General features: G+C 38.6%; 1 protein-coding gene and 1 pseudogene across 1 annotated transcript; both read right to left on the bottom strand.

The window, feature by feature from the left end:
* Positions 1-840: 840 nt before the first annotated feature.
* LOC116255901 (tubulin alpha-3 chain-like) lies at positions 841-1,916 on the bottom strand (annotated as a pseudogene).
* A 2,781-nt stretch (positions 1,917-4,697) lies between these two features.
* Positions 4,698-7,326, bottom strand: LOC116255900 (FCS-Like Zinc finger 10-like). Its single transcript, XM_031631987.1, has 5 exons — positions 7,299-7,326; positions 6,220-6,534; positions 5,647-6,118; positions 5,459-5,549; positions 4,698-4,724 (listed from the first exon to the last, which is right to left on the bottom strand). Exons 1-5 carry the CDS (start codon positions 7,324-7,326, stop codon positions 4,698-4,700), a joined length of 933 nt encoding a protein of 310 aa, XP_031487847.1.
* Between the last annotated feature and the right edge of the window lie 15,753 nt (positions 7,327-23,079).

The raw sequence follows: 23,079 nt of genomic DNA, 5'->3' as shown, positions 1-23,079 counted from the left end.
CCAGTTAAAATGTCATATTACTAAATTACTTATATAATACATGTTGTTCTGATATCTTTTTATACAATACAATTATTCAAGTATGTTATACACATATAATTAAATTGTAATGATAATGTATACATGCTTATTTTGTTCTATATATAATAAATTAAAAATTCACTGCCACACCTAAATATTTTAGGATGTGCTGCTCCGGCTCCCGCACCTGCACCCCACACTCTTGTGACATTGTTGGCCAATCAACAAGTTTTACCGTCTCACTTAGATAATTTCTTGAGCCATCGTTCGAATCATCTTCGTAAAAATGAAAGCTGAAACTCGATAATAATAATAATAATAATAATATAATAAAAGAATGAGCTAGATGCATTTGGCTTTTCAATTCCTTGTCTAATTAATCGTATTGCAATGGGTAAGCAATCTGTCGTAGACTAGTTAAGCAAATAGTAATAAGTATTTTTGAAATAAAAAGTTTCCATTTGAACTATTTTAGTTTATTAGACGATGACAGTCCATTTTCTATTCTTAATGGTTCTTAAACAATAGTAATTAGGAGATTCACGGACCCGCTTGCTATTTATAAGCATCTTGTTTGTGGTATCATGTGTTCACAACGTGGGTTTGGCCAAACAACATCTCAGGTGCGTATCATCTCTTTCCGATCAATCTTCTACTTCTTGATACATGTATGTAATGTCTCTTAACGTTCATATTCATCATGTATTATATATAGCCTTGTAAAGCAAAGGAAAAAAAACAGAGAAAAAGAAAATAGAGGAAATCAAAGGGGCTGCTGCTCCACGTAAAAAATTTCTCATTCTCCATTTCTCTCCCACTTCAACATGGTATCAGAGCAGCCAGGTCCCCCCTCGCCTCGGACAATTCACCGTCTTCCATTCCTTCACCAACGTACCAATGAAAGAACGCCCTCTTCGCGTACATGAGGTCAAATTTGTGATCGATGCGCGAGAAAACTTCGGCGACGTCAGTGTTGTTGGTGATCATGCACACAGCCCTTTGGACCTTAGCAAGATCTCCTCCGGGAACAACTGTGGGAGGTTGATAGTTGATACCGCATTTAAAACCAGTTGGGCACCAGTCAACAAATTGAACAGTTCTCTTGGTCTTGATAGTTGATAGTTGATAGTTGCAACAGCAGCGTTAACATCCTTGGGCACAACATCACCCCGGTACATCAAACAGCAAGCCATGTATTTTCCGTGCCTGGGGTCACATTTTGCCATCATACTTGACGGCTCAAAACAGCATTAGTTATCTCAGGAACAGATAAGTGTTCATGATAAGCCTTCTCAGCAGAGATAACTGGTGCATCTAAGAAAGCATGAAATGAATTCGAGGGTACGGGACAAGGTTGGTCTGGAATTCCGTGATATCAACATTAATTGCGCCATCGAATCTCAATGAAGTAGTCAAAGATGATATTATTTGAGAGATAAGCCTGTTCAGATTGGTATATGTTGGCCTCTCAATATCTAGAGAACGCCTGCATATGTCGTAAATAGCTTCATTGTCCAAAAGAACAGCAACATCAGTGTGCTCTACAAGAGAATGTGTGGAAAGAACACAGTTATAGGGCTCCACAACAGCTGTGGAAACCTGAGGAGAGGGATAGATGGTGAATCCAAGCTTTGATTTTTTGCCATAATCAACTGACAAACGCTCCAACAGCAATGAACCCAGTCTAGATCCACAAAAATTGCACGAGGGACATGCTTGCCAGCACCAGTTTCGCTGAAAAAGGTATTGAAAGCATCGTGCGCAACACCTACAGAAGTATCACTTGGCATGATGCCGTCGGGATGGATCCCATGTTCGAGGCAGTAGAACTCCCAGCAGGAGTTCCCCACCTGAATTCCCGCCTGCCCGATGTGGATGCTTATGATCTCCCTCATCTCTCCTCTCCCTTGGCGTTCTTCTCCTCCTCCTCGATCTCTCCCTTCTATCGATCGACGATGAACCGAAAGGCGGAGGCGATTCCCGGAGCGCATGCCCAACGGCTTCTCCCAATCCTGCCTTTTGAAATCCTTTCTGTATCAGTCTGATGTGTTATGGATAATCTTGATGGTGGTGACCCAGATCTCTCCACCGGATCGTAAGAAGCTGTCTCAGGGGAATAGCCCACTGATAGTGTAGAAATTTTCTTCTCTTCATATGGTAATTTATTGCTATCCACTGCCTCTTCAATTTGACCCACACTTTCTCTGCAGGAATCGGCATCATATGAAATGATATCTTGGTGTAACCTTGATAAGTTTCTTGAGTGATTCCTGAACTACGTAATGTTTTCTGACTGTCACTCTCAGTTGGTGCACGTTCTTCAAGAGCGATTTTAGTTTCTCTTGGTAAGCCATCCACGGCATCAATGCCAGCAACGATTCTGCCTTCTTCACAGTGACAACTATTAACAACATTGGATTTCACGTGCTCTTTAATGAATGCCAGACTACATAATGATTTCACCGTGACAATTTTAACACAAACAGGAGCAGAAGCCCCCACATTCTTTTTCTGATGCCATCTTTTTGCTGCTTTCGTGACAGTGAGCAGTGTCACGAAAGAAGTCCGTACTTATGTTATTCTTCCTCTTGACAAGGATCCTTTGTCATCTCTGAAGTACCTAACTGTTGCCCCACATGGCTATCTGCAAAAACATCTAAAGACTCGCCACATGTTTTCTGCTCTGCCAATGTTTGTTGACACCCTCAGTATCAATAATATAACTATTTTCTTTGGGACAACCAACAAGGCTATAAGCATTTGCCTGTGATATTTTAGCTTTATCCACACTGAACTATTATGTGATTTCCGAGGTGCAAATTTGGGACCCCAACAGGTTATGCTTAGAAGAAAGAGCCGAACCCCCACATTCTCTCTCCATTAGTGTTAGCTTACTAAACTCATTTGACCCTTCAACAGTAATCATCCTTTCGTTGTAAGGACTAGGTTTAGAAGCACCATTCGCCTGAAATGGCTCGGTTTTCTCTTGACAAGTCTCCTCCATTGTCCAGGAACAATGTGACTGGTTCTCGGCATGCCTTTGAACAATAGAAATCTGACAGTCTGGAGTGGAATGATGCTTGAGCACATCAGATTGGGCAGAGGGGCAGTCGTTGCCAAACTGATTACCACGATAGACGACATTTTCATGCAACCCGCCATTTATTCCTTCACAAGGCCTGGATGTAGTCCCCAAACTACATCCTGCTTCATCCACATTGCTCTCCTCAGGCGAAATCAAAGGAACCCCATATTCGTTCCTCATCACTGACAGTGCACCGCAATCTCCTGAACCTTCATTATTTGCCGTCACGTTGAACTCCGCAGAAGAGCTAGCGATTGGCATCTCTTTGTCTTTCTCCACACAACCATCTTGTCCAATTCCCACATTGGGCTCTCCGGAGGAAACCCTATTATAATCAGCACCTTTCGCAACGAGCGTATCATCCTCAGGAAATGACCCAACCCCGGAGGAAACTGGAAGCAAGACATCTTCATCAGAAGCGGTAACAGAATATGATGATAAGTTTCATGGTAAAGCATCCTCGAGTGAACTACATCCCTGCGTTGGTGATACTGTTGCTGTTGATAATAAGATAAGTTTTGTTACGATAAATGGTGACCTTCGGTTGAATAATTCCAGCCACGAGTCAAGCTGCTAAAAGGTTTATTGAAAAGATCTGTCGGGTAAAGACCATCTCTCTCTCTCTCCCCGTCTCCAGAAAGCGCAATCTCTCCAGCAGAAAAACTGGCACTAAGACTACAATTAGAACTAGCAGAAAGATGGCGATCACCCACATTTGGCTGAGGCGAGGCGAATCCCGAATGAAAAGGGAGCAAGCCATTTTCTGAAAGTCTTAACAAGAACTCAGCACTGGCATTGATCGATTCAGATGAACATGATCGATACGACTTCCCCTTTTGTTCAGTCTCAGATGGGGTCACATCCTGTTCCACTGCAAATTGGGGACATCCTAGATGCGAAAGACCAGATTTTGCCAAACTTTTTGCAGAGAAGACATAGTTTGGTAAAGATTTGGGGCTTCTTACACACGAACCTGTCTTCTCCAAACAATCATTTTGGTTTCCGTTACATTGAGGAACACTGATCCTCAGTTGTGGCCCGAAAAGGATGCTCTTGCTCTCTGCGTTCCCTAAAGAATTTGGAGGCTGATGGGTCCTTACATCACTCAATGAGTCCACAATTCCAAGGCCTATGCCCTTAGAAGACCAGCTCTTTGCCTGGCTTTGGAGACCATCAAGGTCCGACCTCTGCGTCCAGAATGAGCTTCCAAAGGCAGAGAATATCCTGGCATCTAAAGGAGAAGTAGGACTTCTCACAGCATCACAATCTGATAAACCCTTTGAACTGAAGCCCACAAACAAGCCAGGGATGCTGAAAAAGGAAGTGTTCATGAGCTTAGGAGACAAGTTTGAGCATGAATCAGACATGAGTTCACCCTTGCTAAGATCTTTCTGAACCTTCCGCAGCATTATCTCAAAACCCAAAAAAAATGGTATTATGGTTGAACTAATTATATTCTTATGTATTATGTTGCCACTGCCAAGTCGGGGGGAAGAAAAATGTATCACAGGAGGCTGATCCAGATGAAGGATGTGAATTCACTGTCTTTTTCTCCACTTCCTCATCGATCATAATCTATTGCCAGCGGCAATCAGGGCTGCAAAATGCCTGCTCGCTTCTGCAGAAATGCAGAAAACAAGAAAACTCAGAACTAATTTCAAACCTGAATATGACAAGAGGGAGAGAGAGAGAGAGAGAGAGAGAGAGAGAGAACATTGATGCATTTCTTAAAAGCAGGATTGTAAAATCCATGAACTAGTGGTATATGAAACTAAAATTTACTAGCAGAACAATAGAATATACCTCTTAGAAAACGAATCACCAATCAGCAGAAATATTAATAAGAAAAAAAAAGCTAATCTGACATGAATCCGTGCAGCTCAAACATCAAGTGCCAAACAGATATCGGAAGTATAATCCAGGAAAAAAATCTAAACAAGTTGGAAGGAGGACAAGGTTCCAACGCTCGCTTTCGAGCTGCCATGAATTTGAATACCACAACAGCATGACACACATTAAAAAAAAAAGAACAAGTATCCATTTATAAGTAATGTAAAATGACAATAAGCTAATTAGTGGCAGGCTCGCAGCCAGAGTTTTATAGTGATTTTGCTACTGAATAACCAGAAAGGGCGACAGCGGCAGGCAGAAGGTAGTAAAAGAATAAAATTGTAATTTGTAAAATAACAAAAAAAAAAAGAATAATCATATCAAGGAGCCATGCAGATTGCTGGCATTGTTTCCCATTTCTCCTCGACAGTTTTTTCCAGCAGAACTTAAAATTACAAATTGGGTATGAATAGATAAAAGATCAACATGACAGGAAGTACAAATCCCCCTTAAACGAAGAACCGTTACATATAGCAAATAAACAAATCCAGTAATGGAATCTGCAGTATGAAGCACAGAAGCAACTATATAAACAGTCAGTAACTTCACATAACTGTGTCAAACGATGAAAACATGTTGGCAAGGTTTTAAACTAATGCTTGACTTGGTGTAATCCTGAAATAAATTAAGAAGGATGGGGCAAAGAATACCTGTACATATAGATGTCCTCCCCATTAACCAATTTCTTTTTGCAGGTATAACAGGTGCTTAGAAAATCACCCATCCCAAAAGAGTTGCAGCCTGTTTGTGCCACTCCTCCTCCTGACTCTTCTGGCTTATTAGTAACAGGGATATCAAGCGAATGGTCTTCCTCCAAGATAAAATCTCCATAGACATGTTTTGTCTTCGGATTTGGCCCATGAGTGATAACGCAAGTGTAATCTTCAGAAAGCTCAATCTCCCCAGGAGAAAAACTGGCACTAAGACTACAATTAGAACTAGCATCAAGATGGCGATCTCCCACATTTGGCTGAGGCGAGGCGAATCCCGAATAAAAAGGGTGCAAGCCATTTTCTGAAAGCCTTAACAAAGAACTCAGCACTGGCATTGATCGATTCAGATGAACATGATCGATACGACTTCCCCTTTTGTACATCTCAGATAGGGTCACATCCTGTTCCACTGCAAATTGGGGACATCCTAGATGCGAAAGACCAGATTTTGCCAAACTTTTGCAGAGAAGACATAGTTTGGTAAAGATTTGGGGCTTGTTACACACGAACCTGTCTTCTCCAAACAATCATTTTGGTTTCCGTTACATTGAGGAACACTGATCCTCAGTTGTGGCCCGAAAAGGATGCTCTTGCTCTCTGCGTTCCCTAGAGAATTTGGAGGCTGATGGGTCCTTACATCACTCAATGAGTCCACAATTCCAAGGCCTATGCCCTTAGAAGACCAGCTCTTTGTCTGGCTTTGGAGACCATCAAAGTCCGACCTCTGCGTCCAGAATGAGGTTCTCGCATCTAAAGGAGAAGTAGGACTTCTCACAACATCACAATAAACCCTTGGAATTGAAGCCCACAAACAAGCCAGGGATGCTGAAAAAGGAAGTGTTCATGAGCTTAAGAGACAAGTTTGAAGAAGCTTGCTTTGGATGTAAGGCTGCTGGCTTATTCATGGATTATGTGGGTCTTCAGATTACATTGTCGCCTCCTACACTCTCCTAATGTGATGGCGTGGAGCAAAAGCTTGTTGATCGCCTTCAGTGTTGGCAGAGAAAGCTGCTTTCTCTCTTAAGTCGTATTACTCTTGCCATTCGGCTGCGGCGTCATCATCCTTTTGCGGCTGGGTGATGGTGCCGTTGTGTCCATCCACTCTCTCCCCACTCCTCTTATTTCTTTTTACTATGAGTTGTATTGTATATTTTGTCTTTTTGCTTCTGTCTTGTGGTTTGTTTTGTAACTAAGGAACTCCTTGTCTCCAATTCTTTTTTGTAATTAGGGGACCTCTTGTCCCCAAATTTTGTTATATATTTTCATTTTATCGGCTCCTTCCCTGTCTCTCTCGCTCTAGATCTCCTGTGCAATAGCACGCTGGGCGGAAGAAGATGAAGCTCATGTTTGAAACTCAGAAAGGCAAAAGTGGTGAGGTCCTTGACGCTGGCATGGGATTAACAGTCTCCGAAAACCAATTGGTGAAGGCGACTAAAAATCACTGACCCTCTCTCTCTCTCCCCCCACACCGTTTGCCGAAATACAGTCGCGTCTGTCATTGTCATCCTACTGTGCCAGCTCATATTCCAGGAAGGGTCAGGCGCATTTCCCACGCCACCATTTCTCATGCAGCTTTGTGGAGGTGGTACCTTCTGACGCACTACGGAAGGCCACCATGGGCCCTAAGGATCAATAGTGTGAGATTTGATATTTATACCCTTCGTTTACAATAATATCTAGATTTCTCTTTGATTATTTTTACATGTCTAGGTTGACGTATCTCCTTGTTAATAGTGATGCTATTATTATTTTTGTTGGCTTCTTTACTCCTATAGATATCATTTCCTTATAGATCGCAAAATTATGGCCAACAATAATAAGATTTCTTTTATTGAGCAAAAATGATAGTTATATTGCATAACATCAATATTGTTAGATTTGATATTTACACTCATAGTCTACAATAATATCCAGAAACCAAATTTCCTTGCGAATTCAGGTGGATGACCTTCCTTGTTGATTTTAATTTTATTATTATTTTTATTAGATTTACTTATATATATATATATTATTTTCTTAAAGTCACTACATTACCTTTAATAATAATAACATTTCTTTTGTTGATAAGATCTTGTTTGATAACGTTAAATAATTTGCATAACACTTTCCATTTTCACCTCCAAGACATATTTGAAAAATCCAAGAGAACATATTTCTACCTTTTTTTTTTGCAACGAGTCAATGGCCCTCCTTGTTGATAATAATGCTATTATTATTTGTGTCCATCTTGACCTCCACAATATAATTCCCTTATAGGTCACAAAATTATTTTTTATCAATGATAACCTTCATTTTATTGTGATTTTTTTAAAAATAATGTTAAACACTTGCATAATGCTTGCACCATATGGGGTTCTTCCTGCTCTAATACCGTATTAAAAAAAAAAAAAAAATCTAACGTCGTTTTTTAATACGGAAGACCAACACCAACCTGAGGAGTGCAAGAATTAATATTTATGCACTCTCTTTTAATAAGAATATCTAGATATTTTTCCTGTCTTTTTTTCAATGACAAGTTAATGATCATACTTCATGATAATGTCAACATTATTATTAAATTATATGTTTATTTAGGAAACAATGTCAACTGATAATTTCATATAATGTTTGTACGTATAATTCCCCTCCTATGCTTTAAGTCTCGGATCCACTAAGAACATCTTTTAGAGGTGTTTGGTGACAGCAGCCCTGTGTTAATATTCTATGAATATGTCCCAGAAATCGGAAAAATTTCCTCGACAAATTGAGCATGATTTGTAAAACAATAGTATTCCTTAAGTCTACCCTATTGTCATTAAGTTAGGATTTTTTTTCTGTCTACAAAGACCGATAATATGCTTGGATTTAAATTTTCTAACACACAAATTCACAATGCAATACCCCAACGTAAACTCGATTACAAGTAGGCACATTTACGAATTTACTCTTTTTTCCTTTATTTCTTTAAAATTTTCAATAATCCATGAACGAACTTGAAGGGCTTTTGTATTTAGTTCCTAAGCTGTAGGCAACGTTGGGGATACAATTGGAATCAGATGTATACTTGCCATGTCCATTTTTTCAAATATCTATATATTTAGATTCAAAATGTGAATTTCAATTCGGATGAAAAAAAAAATGATATCATATCCAAACCCAAAATCTGAATTCATACTTCAAATCCAATCCGAATTTTGTTTTTAATCTAACATCCAAATCCAACTTTTAGATCTAACCCAAAACATATTATAGACATTCATTACAAGATGTTTATTCAAATTAAAACTATTATCCTGACCAAATCTGAATCCAAATTTGATCAACATTTACTTAAATCTGACTCTAAATTCGATCTGATGCCGTTTCTTATATCCGAATGTGATATAAATTCATAATCAAATATCATTTTTTTTTTCAGTATCCAAATCTTTTTTTTTTATGTGGTTCGGTCATAATGATTGACTACCTTGGCCCCCAAAATGGATTTTTTTTTTGTAATGCAAAAACTAGAGTTTTGTAGACTTGTACTTTATTGATGCTCAAGTTCATGGATCCAGCCCTTCTTGATATGAGCCAATGCTTATAGGCCAATACGCCATATCAAAGCTCCACCATTGAAGTGTTCCAGTGCCTCGTTCCACTGAAAACCTCCTCAGAAGGCTCCTCAGATGGGGTTTGTGGTTCAAAGTCCGCTTACGCTTGGGTATATTACTTCTCTAAACCACAAATGATAGCAAATATGGCTAAAGCAACCATTGCCATATATTTATAGGGAATTTTTAAATCCAGATCCAAAATCTATAACTTGTATTCATGTATATGAAATTATTAATACTTTTGAAAATGACGATTAGATTTATCCCAGTTTATCATAATTATGGGTCTGTCGTATGTCGTATAGATAGTATGCAAGGCATTGGCAAAAATGCATGTCAGCCCTTACTAGATTCCAACAATTAACACATCGTTGGCTATATATAATGGAAGGCAGAGATAGATTGCTGATCAGAAGCCGAAAGCCATTCAACAAGTTGATTATGAGTGTTGTGGCCAGCATTTAATTCCAAAGAACGGTCGACCATGCTTTTACGAGTACGTTCCAGGGGTTCGTAGGAGCTTGAGCCAATCACAATGAGAACACCCTTCTTGGGAAGGGTCTGTCTGGTAAATGAAACAGTATGCATTGTTTTATGATTATTGTTTAAAGATTGTGATAAATTTATGAAACATTTAAAAAAGTATTTTATAAGTCTGCCCTACCCTTTATTAGGTTAATAAAACAGTTAGAATTTTTCCATTTACCAAACAAGCCCTAATGATACTTCCATTCTCGTTATGATCACTCAGAACTTTCGCTGTCGCTATATATAAGTTTTTTCAATGGAGACTTCTCAATTTTCTGGCTGAATTATTCCTAGATTTAATTTAATATGACAGTTCGTCAATTTTCATTTACGTTTTTTGGATTTAACCTTATATATATATATATATATATATATATATATATATATATATATATATATATATATATATATATATATATATATATATATAGAGAGAGAGAGAGAGAGAGAGAGAGAGAGAGACCAAAACCCATTTCTGCACCAACATGAATTGTCATAATAGAGTCTCTATAAAAAAAGGAGAAAATTGAGTACAAGAACAGAGAGAACGAGAGTGAAATGAGCGTTAGACGATCAATAGTAGGTTTTTCATTCTATGCTTAAAGACAGTTACCTATCTATATACAGCTCAAAGTAACAGTGTCACATTACTGGTAAAAGAGTCGGTTTGGTGGTTGGCTTGTTTTAACAAAAATACAAGCAACATCATGCTGTCCCAACAAGTATATATGGTCAGATACTTTTTCATTCTTTTAAAGAGGCTATTTGGCAAAGAGAACAATTTGTAACTCTTTTATCAATATACTTCAAGGATTTAAACAGATTCATGAAACACTTTCTTAAAAAAGTGTTTGAAACATATTTATGAAATAGTTACAAACTATTCTCATTGCCAAACAGCCCCAAAAGATAAAAAGATCATGAGAATATGGTGAAAAAAAAAAAAAAACTTCGCAAGGTGTTTGGATGACCTCTCCTCTAATTTAGTTTTGTAAAAACTAGGTTTGAAAAAAAACTTTTTTAATGAGTTTTGAATATAGGTACAGTTCGGGTACAGTATAAGCATGAAAACTTTAGAAAATATAGTTATTAAGGCACTGTTTAAATATATGCAAAACAACGCATAAAACAACATTTAAATAAAAAAGTGATATAAATAAAAACAATACAACATGAACAGTAACTCTAGTAACAAACTGAAAATTGAGTTGAAGAAAGCTAAATCAAATAAAATTAAACTGTTTTGATCAATTTGGATTTAAGAAATGCTCAGTATGTCCAAGTACCACTTTAGGCACGGATACAATGACATGGGTACGTGGACTTTAGTAAATTAGTGAAGTACCCTGTGACAAAAGAAATCTAAAGTCTGCTTGAGTTATCAACTTCATATTGAAGCTAGGTGGCCAAACACTCAATTGTTAATGGGAAATAATAGCCATCATCAGAGGAAGCGCTATTCTACGTAAGAATAAACTTAACTTCTGAAAGGAAATTTTTGCAAAATCATTCTTTTTCCCAAGGTTAACGCCATTATTTCTGACATTCTACCCAATATTGGACTTCAATGCTGCCGTAGACAACCTCAATTTAAAGTGCCTCTTCCCAGCTTCCCACCACGTTTTCTGGGGTCGCATTTTTTTTTTGTCTTGTGAAAGAGGAGACCTTAATGGCATGGTTTGCTTTTCTGCCCGTAAACGGACGTACAACATCTGAAAGAAAAAAGGTAGAAAGTTTCCATGCTTTTTATGATGCTCCTATTTTCTTTGTTACTGTGGATAATCCCTGGTAATTGCTGGCATATGGCAATGAGACTAGAGAAACAACGACAAAAGATCTGCTTAGGATATTTTATCTGTGAAGTCTCCACCAGCATCTCTTTTTCGTTTTGAATTTATAAAGCATCTGAAGTCTGAGCTACAGTACTGCCCACTCTGCCTTGTTTTTAGAGCAACAGTAGCAAATAGCTCAATGCTACCCTTGTCTGGTGCGACTGAAGCATCTCTTCAACATTCCATCGTTATTTCTTTGCCATTGTTGAATCCCCATATCAGTGTATGAAATGTTTTTATGGTTGGTGATATACCAGACCCACACAGTTCCTGTCGAAACCTCATTGTATGCTCCGTCTTTGTAGAACTACACCACCCACTGATGACTGTCGTGGAAATAAATTACTATATTTAGACGTACTTTTGCTCCTAGGTCACCGGCTTCCGGCCTCCACCGTCCTTCTTGGCTGCCACTGCCGATTTATTGCAAGAGAGCGAGAGAGATAGAGAGAGCCTTTGTCAGCCTACATCGTCCTTCACGTATGCCACTGCCTCTGCAACCGTCGCCGCCGCCGGCGAGTGCTGGACAAGTTGATGAAGCCCTTGGTTTTTTGGAAGAAAAGGGTACACTTGTCAAATTTATAACTCTACAACGGTGACTTGAAGCATCTACGTTAGAATTCAGAACAAAAGTTCAGCGCTCTTTTGTTCGCCTCAAAAGGTGAGCGGTGATTTGTTATTCAATCAAAAGTTAAGCGTTAAGTAGTAATTTTTTCAAAACTACAATTCTCGGATATGGAACCTATGATCAAAATCTGCATGAACTATTACTAGAATAAAAACTCAAGTTCGAAATCTAGGTCGACCACGGTACATAGTTATGTGCGCGATTTTGCATATGTTCAAGCAACTAGTTGTTAAGAATATGAAGCAATACATGTCCACCCCCACCCACCTTATTTTGGGAAAAAATTTACGTCTTATAAAAATTTTTACATCTCCTGTGAAGATTTTTAAAAAATATAACTCAGTCCCAAATTCATATCCACTCGTTAAATCTGCAAATAAAATCGTATCCGCCTAGTAAGTAACATTTTATTTAGAAAAAACTGCTTTTAGTTTCAAAACTCAAGACCATACATGCATCCCTTCAAGGTTCTAGGTTGCTTTGGAGTTTGAATGTACCTCCAATATATCATTCAAATTATTTAGAAAAAACTGCTTTTAGTTTCAAAACTCAAGACCATACATGCATCCCTTCAAGGTTCTAGGTTGCTTTGGAGTTTGAATGTACCTCCAATATATCATTCAAATCGGATACCGTGCTTACTTTCCCTTGCAGTCCAAGAGAGTAACATGATAGGGGTCTAAACCTCATATCCCTTAAATGTGAGCCTCCTTACCGCCAGGTTAGGTTACACGACGACTCTTGAGGCAATATGCTTACTAAGTAGACCCGACTAAATAAAACAAAAACTGGAGCTGTAATTAAATATATCTAATTTCATTTGCGTCCGTATCCAGATTGTTGAGTCGTGGTTCACATGTAGTATGTACGGCCAGATATACTTGTTCCTTCCTTAATGACCAGGCATCTTTAATGACACCTTGTTCGAATGAAAAAGCCTAGGTGAGCTGGACCACTGTACCTAACGCATATAAATAAGATTTTGATTACGCTTTTAATATTTAATATTTGGCGTTCATATGTAAATCCGGTCGGATCTTTTAAAATCTCAGTCAATAATTAGATCAGATCCATGTCCAGTTATGAACCTGCACGTTAAATTCAAAGCCATTTGGTAATTAAATTGGATCATACAAAACGAAAACTGGATCTACAATTCATTGTATCCAATCCATTTACGTTCGTATCCATGTGGCTGGGACAGTGCTCACATCTACTATGTCCAGCCATGCATACGGTATTTGAGCTTCTAATCACTTTCCTATTGCCGACCAGTGGCGGACATACATGGAGGTTGGCGTGGTCACAAAGCTTGTTTGTTTTTACTTTAATGCTTTCACACACACACACACATATATATATATATATATCCAAAGGAAAATACCAGATGAGTTCGACTACCGTGCCTTACGAGGGAACAGATTGTTTTTCCCAACAAAAAAAAAGAAGAGAGGAGGGGTTGGCTGAGTCAAAACTCTCCACACACGTTTTTGCAAAGTCAAAAAATAAAAGAAAAAAGAAAAAAAGGACTATTCATAGTCAACGCTTACCGAAGGAGACACAGTCGACCGATCATGGAGGAAACTTTAATTAGCGGGGCACCAATGCATAATAAGAGAGATCATATGTATAGCAACAATAAGCAATTAATTTTTTTTTCCCTGACAACATATGAAGTAATTAAGTTCATTACAATGAATGCCAACTTGTCTTTCGAAAAGGAAATTGTCGATCTGCTTAAGAATAACAAAAAATCTCATATTCAAAGTACTTGAGGTAGATTTTTTATTCAATTAAGTTCACTACAATCTTCTAGTTTTATGACTATATCTGCATTTAATATTGGATTAACTATGCTATCATTGTCATGAAATGTTCACAAGGGTTTAGCAAATTACTGGCTATCACAAAAGAAAACTTTTAGTCCCAATGTAAGATTGTAAGGAATCTTACGAGGCTTATAAATGGATTTAAAGCTACAAGCAAAACTGCTAAAGCGAGGATTAGGATTTGCCTCAACAAGGAGCCTGAGCATGGTATAGGAGTGGGCCGGCTGGTACTGTGAAGGCCAACTTGTTTTTTAAAAAGGAAATTGCTGGTCTGTTTGAGAAGAACAAAAAGTCTCGCACTCGAAATTGCTAGTGGTTTGATTAATGTCTATTAGATTTGTTCCTAGAGAAGGTCTGGCTGATCAACAAGCTGAAACTCAATTATAACAAAAAATAAAATTAGCTTGATTCATTTGGCTTTTTCAATTCCTTGTTTAATTATATTGCAATCTGACATTGACTACTTAAGCAAATCTTAATAATTATTTCTGAAATAAATATTTTCCGCTTGAGCTGTTTTTAGTTCATTAGACGATGTCAGTCCTTTTTCTATTCTTAATGATTCTTAAACAATAGTAATTAGGAGACTCACAGGCCCGCTGGCTATTTACAAGCGTCGTTTTTTTTTTTTTTAACTTAAAAAATATGTGTCCGTACTTGGATGGCCCACATGGACAATGTTTTATTTTCCGGCTGAGTCAAACATTTCATTGCACGCAATATAGAACAAGTTTTTTTTCCATTTGACCACAGGTGTGTATGATGATCTCCTGATTCTCCTCCCACCTTGACCAATCAATCTCTTCAAAGTTAGAGCGCATTTTTCCTTTTTCAGTTTTCTTTGGATGATTTTCGTTTTTTTTTTTTAATGTGCATATATCGGAGCCACCATCCGGCAGTGGAGGAGTCATCTGGCCGGAAGTCCGCGTGGGATGGACTTAATCTACAACGCCTGTCCCTGTGCCACCGGAAATTCGGCGGACGCCTCTGCCACCGGGAACTTGGCGGAGGACTATGCCAAAGGCTGTGCCACCGAAGACTTGGCGGAGTTTCAGCGGCTGGCTTATGCATCTCCGGGCATCCTCACGCACGAGGAGCCGCCTGGCCGCACGATATTGCACGTGGTTGCCGAAGCGGGGCGGCTGAATATCGACCAGTACCTGCTTGACGAGAAACCGGCGCTTGTGGACAAAACTTATGGAGAAGAGAAATATACAGCGTTACATTTGGCAGCAAAAGCGGGCAACACGGACATCATCCGTGCGATTATTAATAAGACTTTTGCTCAGAACCCTAACTCTGAGGCCATGAAACGGAAGACGAGTGCTGGCGAGACCATCCTGCATTTAATGGCGAAGCATGGTCAGCGCGTTGCTTGCGTATGATTTGCTCGAACTTGCCAAGGAAACCGATCAAGATGGAAACTCCGTTTTACACCTCAGCGTTAAGAGAGGATCAATAGGGGTACACTCTCTCTCCAACTCTATCTCCAATTAAATATATTTATCAAGAAATGTAAAAAGAATACCTCAAATCCACACTTTTGACACAGCGTGAACATGAGACGTATGGTCTTGGGTGTTGGGGAATATGAAATCCACAGTGGTTTTCGAGATCCCCTCCGATAAATCAAACATAACTTTCAAGTCAAACTTTCAATTTATTAACTTAAGCATAATTAGGTGAGACATAGTAAAAGGAGTTCGATTTTTTTAGTCAGACCGTTCTTATCATATATATATATATATATATATATATATATATATATATATATATATGTATATATATATATACAACAAAATAGAAAACTCATTAGCAAAAATTGTGTCCAGAAGTTGCAATGAAACCAGAAACAAAAGGAATACACTTGAAGACGCAAAAAAACAAACAGAAAAAAGGATGCAAAAACTAAGGGAGGGCAATTATAAAAAGGATACTATTTTCCTTTTTGAAGTACTCGACCTAGAGCTGGATTCCACTGGCTCGACTGAACTCCTCACCGGATGTGGTTTGGTTGTTCTGGATGCTTTGTGCTTGCCGAATGAAGATTTCAATCTGACCCTGTCGCTGATGATGATCCCTTTGCTCGTTACCCTGCACTCAGCCTTTCACTGCCGCCTAATCACCTTAGTTCTTCGAGGGCTAGAAGGCTGCATTCTACGGCTGCACCTCGGTGTCCGGTTGACCATGCACTGCGCTTGGTGCTCATCGTCCTTGCCCTTGTATGGCCACTGAGGCTCCCCGCTAACGATCTTTGTGCTTGGGTTTGTGCTGCTCGCCAAGCAGTGGCTCTACGGGTGTGCTTAGCAGATGATGCTCGGCCAGACCTGTAGCGACAACTTGGTTCTATGCCTTGAGACGCTGGACACAGCTGGACCCAGTTGGCTGCTCCTATATTAACCTCATTAGATTGGCTTTCCCTGTGCAGCTTTCTTCTTCTTTCTTGGGAGAGGCTATTGTCTCTTTTCTTGCGCTGACGCCCTTCTGCTGCCGCCAGTCCCATGGCGACCTCCTTTCTCTCGATTCGGCATTGCTCTGCCGAACCTCTCAGGGTGACAATTGCCTGATGCGGGCCATCTTCCTTCGGTTGTCGGCCTTCTATGGCCGCGCATCGGGCTGCAACCTCTTTTGGCTCGAGTTCTTCTTGCGCGGCCTCAGGCATCAACCATTCCTTGCTGTGGCTAAGGCCCTTATGGTGCCCCTGAAACGCAGTTCCAACCAGCCTCAGCCACTCTAGACCATGAGTTGGGCTCGCAACAGTGAGTGAGCAGTTGATAAGAGGATAAGAGGATACTGTGAAGGGGCAAGTTGAAGGTCTTAGAAGATTAGTTCTCAACTCTTAGATTTTCTTGTATGAGCTTTCTTACAATATTATCCTCATAATTAGACTTGGTAGTTGAGGTTCATTCTCGATTCAAAAAGTATGTAAATACATGTTTTGGAAAATAAGTATTCAACGTACAAGCTAAGAGAGGCAAACAAGAAAAACAATGAATTCCTAAGGACTTTAACATGATTAAACCAAATGTAGATACATCAAAGTAAAGTTCCTCACACGCTCCCTTGATCTCAATTTAACAACCACCAATTAAAAGAGTGAATGCAAAGAAAAGTTTCAAACTCGTCTCTGATAATAGATTTATCCAATCACACTTTTTGTTTAGTGTATTGAGAGAACTTGCCATGTAAGCCAATTAGAGCCTAACCATGTGCGATGTGTCTTAATCATTCAATTAGCGGGATATAAATTTTAGCTTATTTGACGTTAAGTTTTGAAGTGCTAGAAAAGAAAACCAATAGCCTAAATGAACGAAATGCTCATTTCAAATGCTATTTTGACAAAAACAAACTACAGTTCAAGGATGGTTAATCCTTCAGTACCAGGGCATATTTGGTTGCCCCAGATCATATTAGTGCTGGAATTAGTCTTTTAATATCATTTAATGATAAGATAAAAGAGTTCATTTTTTTCCCTTTGGTCCTGGCGACGAGATTGACCACTGCCATGTCCGGCAGTCATGCTCTTTCTCCAGCAATGGCTGTGAATCGGCAGCAGCAGGGGCGATAAAGGCTCTGCCTCTCTTCAAAACGATGAGGGTTTCGACAAAAAACAAGTTCTAACTTTTAATGGGTTTAAATTTCTGGCATATTCGCTAAATGTTGCTTTGTTGTTTTCTAGTTGGTTGGTTTGTGGAGAAGTAGAATCAGTTATTCATTGATTATAAGCAACATTTTGTTGCATTCACAGTGTTTACTTATAGTTTTATGTATAATGCTCACAACTTTTTTCTGCATGAATCAAGTATGATCATGCATATAAGATAATCTGTTTAACATGTTTTATCATTCTGTGCATATTTGTCATCTATGTAGTTCAATATTGAAAGAAGCTAGACCTATCTGGGAGATATGTGTTACCTAAAAGTAGTCCACCATGTTCAAAGCTTAATTATGGGAAAATAAGAGACAAAAATCACTCACGATATTGTAATCTCCAAGGCTCAAATCAAGGAGATAGATACTGTAACCTCCAAGGCTGAAATCAAGGAGATAAACGTTAATTGTAAACCTCCTTGTCATACATCTTGTATTTAAAACGATGCACATAGTATATCTTTCATACTTTTGAGAACTACTGTGGATGTAGGTACAGAGTACCGAACCACGTTAAAATTGAGTACTCTCTCTTTTGCTTTCATGGTATCAGAGCAACCTCCTAGATTTTGAGATTCTTTCAAGCCAGATTATGTATGTAAGCTCAAGCGAGCTCTTTATAGTTTAAAACAAGCTGATCGATTTTGGTATGATCGATTTGGTAAGTTTCTTCTCTCATTGGGATTCTTTGCAAGTGTTGCTGATTCATCTCTTTTTGTGTGTCAAAATACACATGAAATTCTTATTTTACTATTATATATTGATGACATCATTCTTACTGGGAATAACACAAAGCTGATACAAGATTTTATTTCACAAGTAAGCTCAGAGTTCGCCATGAAGGATTTAGGATTTCTTCATTATTTCCTTGGAATAAAGGCTCATTTTCATGATCACTATCTTGTCATTTTCATGATCACTATCTTGTCATCAGTAAAAGGAAATATGCCTATGAGCTACTTGATAAGACCCATTTATTGAATGCCAAAGATGTTCCCACACCCATGGTCACAAACTTTCGCTCGTCTTCAACTCAAGAACCAACAAAAATTGATGCCACCATATCTAGAAGTTTGGTAGGGGGTTTGCAATATCTCACTATAACAAGGCTTGATATATCATATAGTGTGAAGTATGTGAGCCAATTTATGCAAGATCCAAATACATTTCATTTTTCTTTGGTGAAAAGAATATTGAGATATGTCCATTGAACTCTTGATTATGGGATTCGACTTATGAAGAATTCAGCTATTGAACTTTCAGCCTACTCAAATGCGGATTAGGTAGGATGTCCCCTCACCAGACGTTCAACATCAGAATTTTGCACCTTTCTTAGAGTTAATCCTATCTTTTGGAGTGCAAAAAAGCAAAATTCCGTTGGTCACTCAAGTACAGAAGCAAAATGTAGATCTATGACATCTGCCCCCACTAAACTCATCTGGCTCACCTACATATTGCGGGATATTGGAATTTATATTTCGCAACCTCTAACACTATATTGTGACAATATCTCAGTCCTTCAGGTCTCCATCAAACCAGCATTACATTAAAGAATGAAGCATGTCGATATTGATAATCATTTTGTTCGTGAGAAAGTTGCGATTGGCTCTCTCGTCACGAAATACATTCCTTCCCTTAAGCAAATTGCTGACATATTTACCAAGCCATTGCCTAGACTTCAACTTGTAAACTTACACAATAAACTTGGCGTATGGACTGCATCCACCACTAGTTTGATGGGCAATGTTAACAATAAGGCAAAAATCAAATCTATGGAATGTATTGACAATAAATAAGTTGCCAAAATCACCACCGAGTATGCTGGCTTAGATGAAACGGCTGTTGCTGAAATCACTCACGATATTGTAACCTCTAACGCTGAAATCAAAGAGATAGATATTGTAACCTCCAAGGCTGAAATCAAAGAGATAGATATTGTAACCTCATCCTTGTCATACATCTTATATTTAAAATGATGCACATAGTGTGTCTCTCATACTTTTGAGAGCTACTGTGGATGTAGGTACAGAGTACCGAACCACGTTAAAATTGAGTACTCTCTCTTTTGCTTTCAAATGTGTCCAGTCAATTTGTTATGGTTTTGTATAAATCTCTCTTTTCACTAGTTACAGTTAAGACCTGTATAAATCTCTCTTTTTACTAGTTACAGTTATGACAAAGTACCTTTGCATGTTAGGGTTTATCAACAAAGTGGTACCTTAATGACCCTTTGCACTTGCCTTTGAAAGAGTAAAATATAGAGGCTCTTGAAAATTTATTTTTTCCATCAAAGTCTTGTATGAAGGATGTTCTCATGATTAATAGTTATATTTTGCAGGTTAATATTATCCTTTAGGTTTTTAGAGTTATCCTCATGAAAAGATATATTATTCCATTATAAATTAGATCATAGATTCAATTATTATGCCCAATAAATGTGAGAGTTACAATGTATTTTAGCTTCTTGCACGGCCAACATAAGGTAGTTAAATATGAAATGTTTTCCCCTTTAACAATCTATAGGATCATTGGTGTTATTTGAATAACTTGCTTTAACGTAGGGTGTTTGTCTATCTATATTTTGTAGCACTATATGAATGTATGTCCATAAAATTCTCCATAAGTATGAAAGAGCGATTTTGTCTCCTACCTCAATATTTGTAAAAGAAAAGAGAATGTATAAAGGTAGGGACTATAATATGCAAAACTTTAGCAGAGGTCATGCAGTATATAACTTTGTTTAGGTATGGTGAGAATGAATTTCGTAACAAATTCAAGCAAGATCTTATTTGGATAATAAAGTTATATATACAGTTTCTTTTCCTTACTTATGTTAGAAAATGATTGAGAATTATTTGTTATGAATCAACGATGATAATGTGTTGGTGTCTTATTGTTTTGTGATCATTTAGAATTTCTCTTAGTTGGATATATTAAGTTTTATGTGATCACAATTCATTGTCTTATATGATTCTCTAAATTTTTGTTATACATTTCGCATGAAGCTTTTCTCTCATTTGAAGACGAGAAGTCAGCAAACTAGCAACTTAAATGACCGTTTGAATATATTTAAGGTCAACCTATTCATAACGCACCTTATATGGATTTATATATAGCTGACAAAGTACATTAGGCCATTTAGGGGAATGCTGGAATTAGTGGTTAAATCCTACCTTAAGTGGCCTGTAGTGATATGATAAAGGAGTTCATTTTTATCTTTTAGGATTGTCATGTTTGTATTCATACATATATAATGGTCATTTTACTCCAACATGAGCTTTAGTATGTATCGGTGAAAATGTAATTTTTACCAACATCCACCTGATGGCCATCGGTAAAAATTGAATTGTAACAATATTTTCTCCGCACGAGTCGATGAAAGCTGAATTTCATCAACGTTTGCCTTCGGACGTCGAATAAACTCAATCTTCACCGACATTGGATCCTGAACGTTGGTAAAAATGCACTTGCACCAACGTCCACTTTTCCACGTGCTGGTGAATCCATGCTTTTTTTTTTTAGTTAATCACTCTCTTATACACCCATGTCCATTTTTTATGAGAGGATGGACAGTCTAAAGAATCAAGCAACACATCGCTTGAGAAAATTTTGAGAAAGAGAGAAGTACGGGTCTTCTCTCCCGTGCTCATCCTCTGGCAGCAATGGCAAGGAGAAAGGGGCTCTGCACATTGTTTCTGCTCTCGAGTGAAGTTCCAACAATTAGACCTTTTGCTAAGATATCGTAAGATCTATCAAACAAAGAATATGAACTACACATACTTTAGATTCAAGAGGTTTGAAATGGTCTCAAGGAAGGATAAGATTCATAGCACAGATTTCAAATTCACGCCAGGAAGCCGGCGCAGGAGTTCCCACTCACACACACACACAAAGAGAGCTAGAGAGAGGAAGAGAGACTCGAAGATAGTTTAACTACCGAAACTCCCAACCAACACATACGGTCCACGACCGTCCCCTTGAAGAGGGTCGTAGCCAGGCGTACATGGGGTGTTCTGTCACATCTCTTGATAGCGTCCACTATATCCATATCGGTGGACTACGTGATGGCTGCGTGGATGATATACCGCCCCGGAAATATGAAGAATCCGTCAATCCTTTTTCTCTCGATGGTTGTTGGGGCGTTCGACGTGGGGATCATCGCAGTTTCCCTTTACGTGGTAGTGTGGCGACAATAAAGAAGGTACTACACAGAACGATTTGTGGAATTTGCACTAGGTAGAGTTTTCTTTATTTTTTCTGTTTTAAAAACATGAAAACTGGGTTGATTGAGACTGAAATAGCAGCAAATCAAGCGCGGAGCAATTGATAAAGAAAGAACACAAGGATGAGTTGACGAAATGAAAGAAAAGAAAAAAAAGAAGAAACTGGCCAGTGAAGCACATGCACTCAAGTAAGGCTTGCGAGGGATGTTTTACAATAACTAAAAGCTAGAATAATTGCATGAGGGTAACGGTGTTGAAAGTCAAATTTTATATCTCTTATATTATTGCCAAAATAATGCTCATCATTTTGGTTAGTTGCGCACCGAGGCGTCGTTTGGCGAGCTCAAGACTTAGCTATGGCCCATCGTCCCATGCTCATATTCCACTTACTTGGTTTGACTGAGCTCCAGCTAAACCAAAACATTCTAGCACCCCTACTTCCAACAGCTCCGTCTGCTCGTCTCATGTTCTTCCCTTTCAGTAACGAATAATTAGTAATTCATATCATATATATATAAGTCTGGCAACTTTCAACAGCCCGCAGATTTCAATTGGCCCTTGGATATCTTGAACTAAACATCTATATGAATAACTTATAAAAATATTCAAATGGTACATGAAGTGTATAACAAAAACGCCAAAATGATTCCCCTGAATTATTTACATCACTTTCTTAAAACCTGCCAAATGTGCGGGGGTGAAACCATTCATGTTGTTGGCTTCTGAAATGGTGGCGTGGGAAAATGCGCCTGACCCTTCCTGGAATATCAAAGGGCACAGTAAGATGACAACGACAGACGCGACTGTATTTCGGCAAACGCGAGGGCTGTGATTTTAGTCGACTTCACCAATTGGTTTTGGGAGACTGTTAATTTCGTGCCAGCGGGACCGACCTCACCTCAGTCCTCATCACAGTCTCTCTCTCTCCCCACACTGTTTGCCGTCCCTCTCTCCCCACACTGTGGGCTGAAATACAGTCGCGTCTGTCATTGTCATCCTACTGTGCCAGTCCTTTGGACTTTGATATTCCAGAAAGGGTTAGGCACATTTTCCCACGCCACCATTTCTTATGGTGACCTTGTGGTGGTGGCACCTACTCGG

Source organism: Nymphaea colorata, chromosome 6 (genome assembly GCF_008831285.2).
Source record: "Nymphaea colorata isolate Beijing-Zhang1983 chromosome 6, ASM883128v2, whole genome shotgun sequence".
NCBI classification, from domain to species: Eukaryota; Viridiplantae; Streptophyta; class Magnoliopsida; order Nymphaeales; family Nymphaeaceae; genus Nymphaea; species Nymphaea colorata.
Note: the sequence above shows the minus strand (reverse complement) of the source record. Positions and strands in the feature narration are given on the sequence as shown.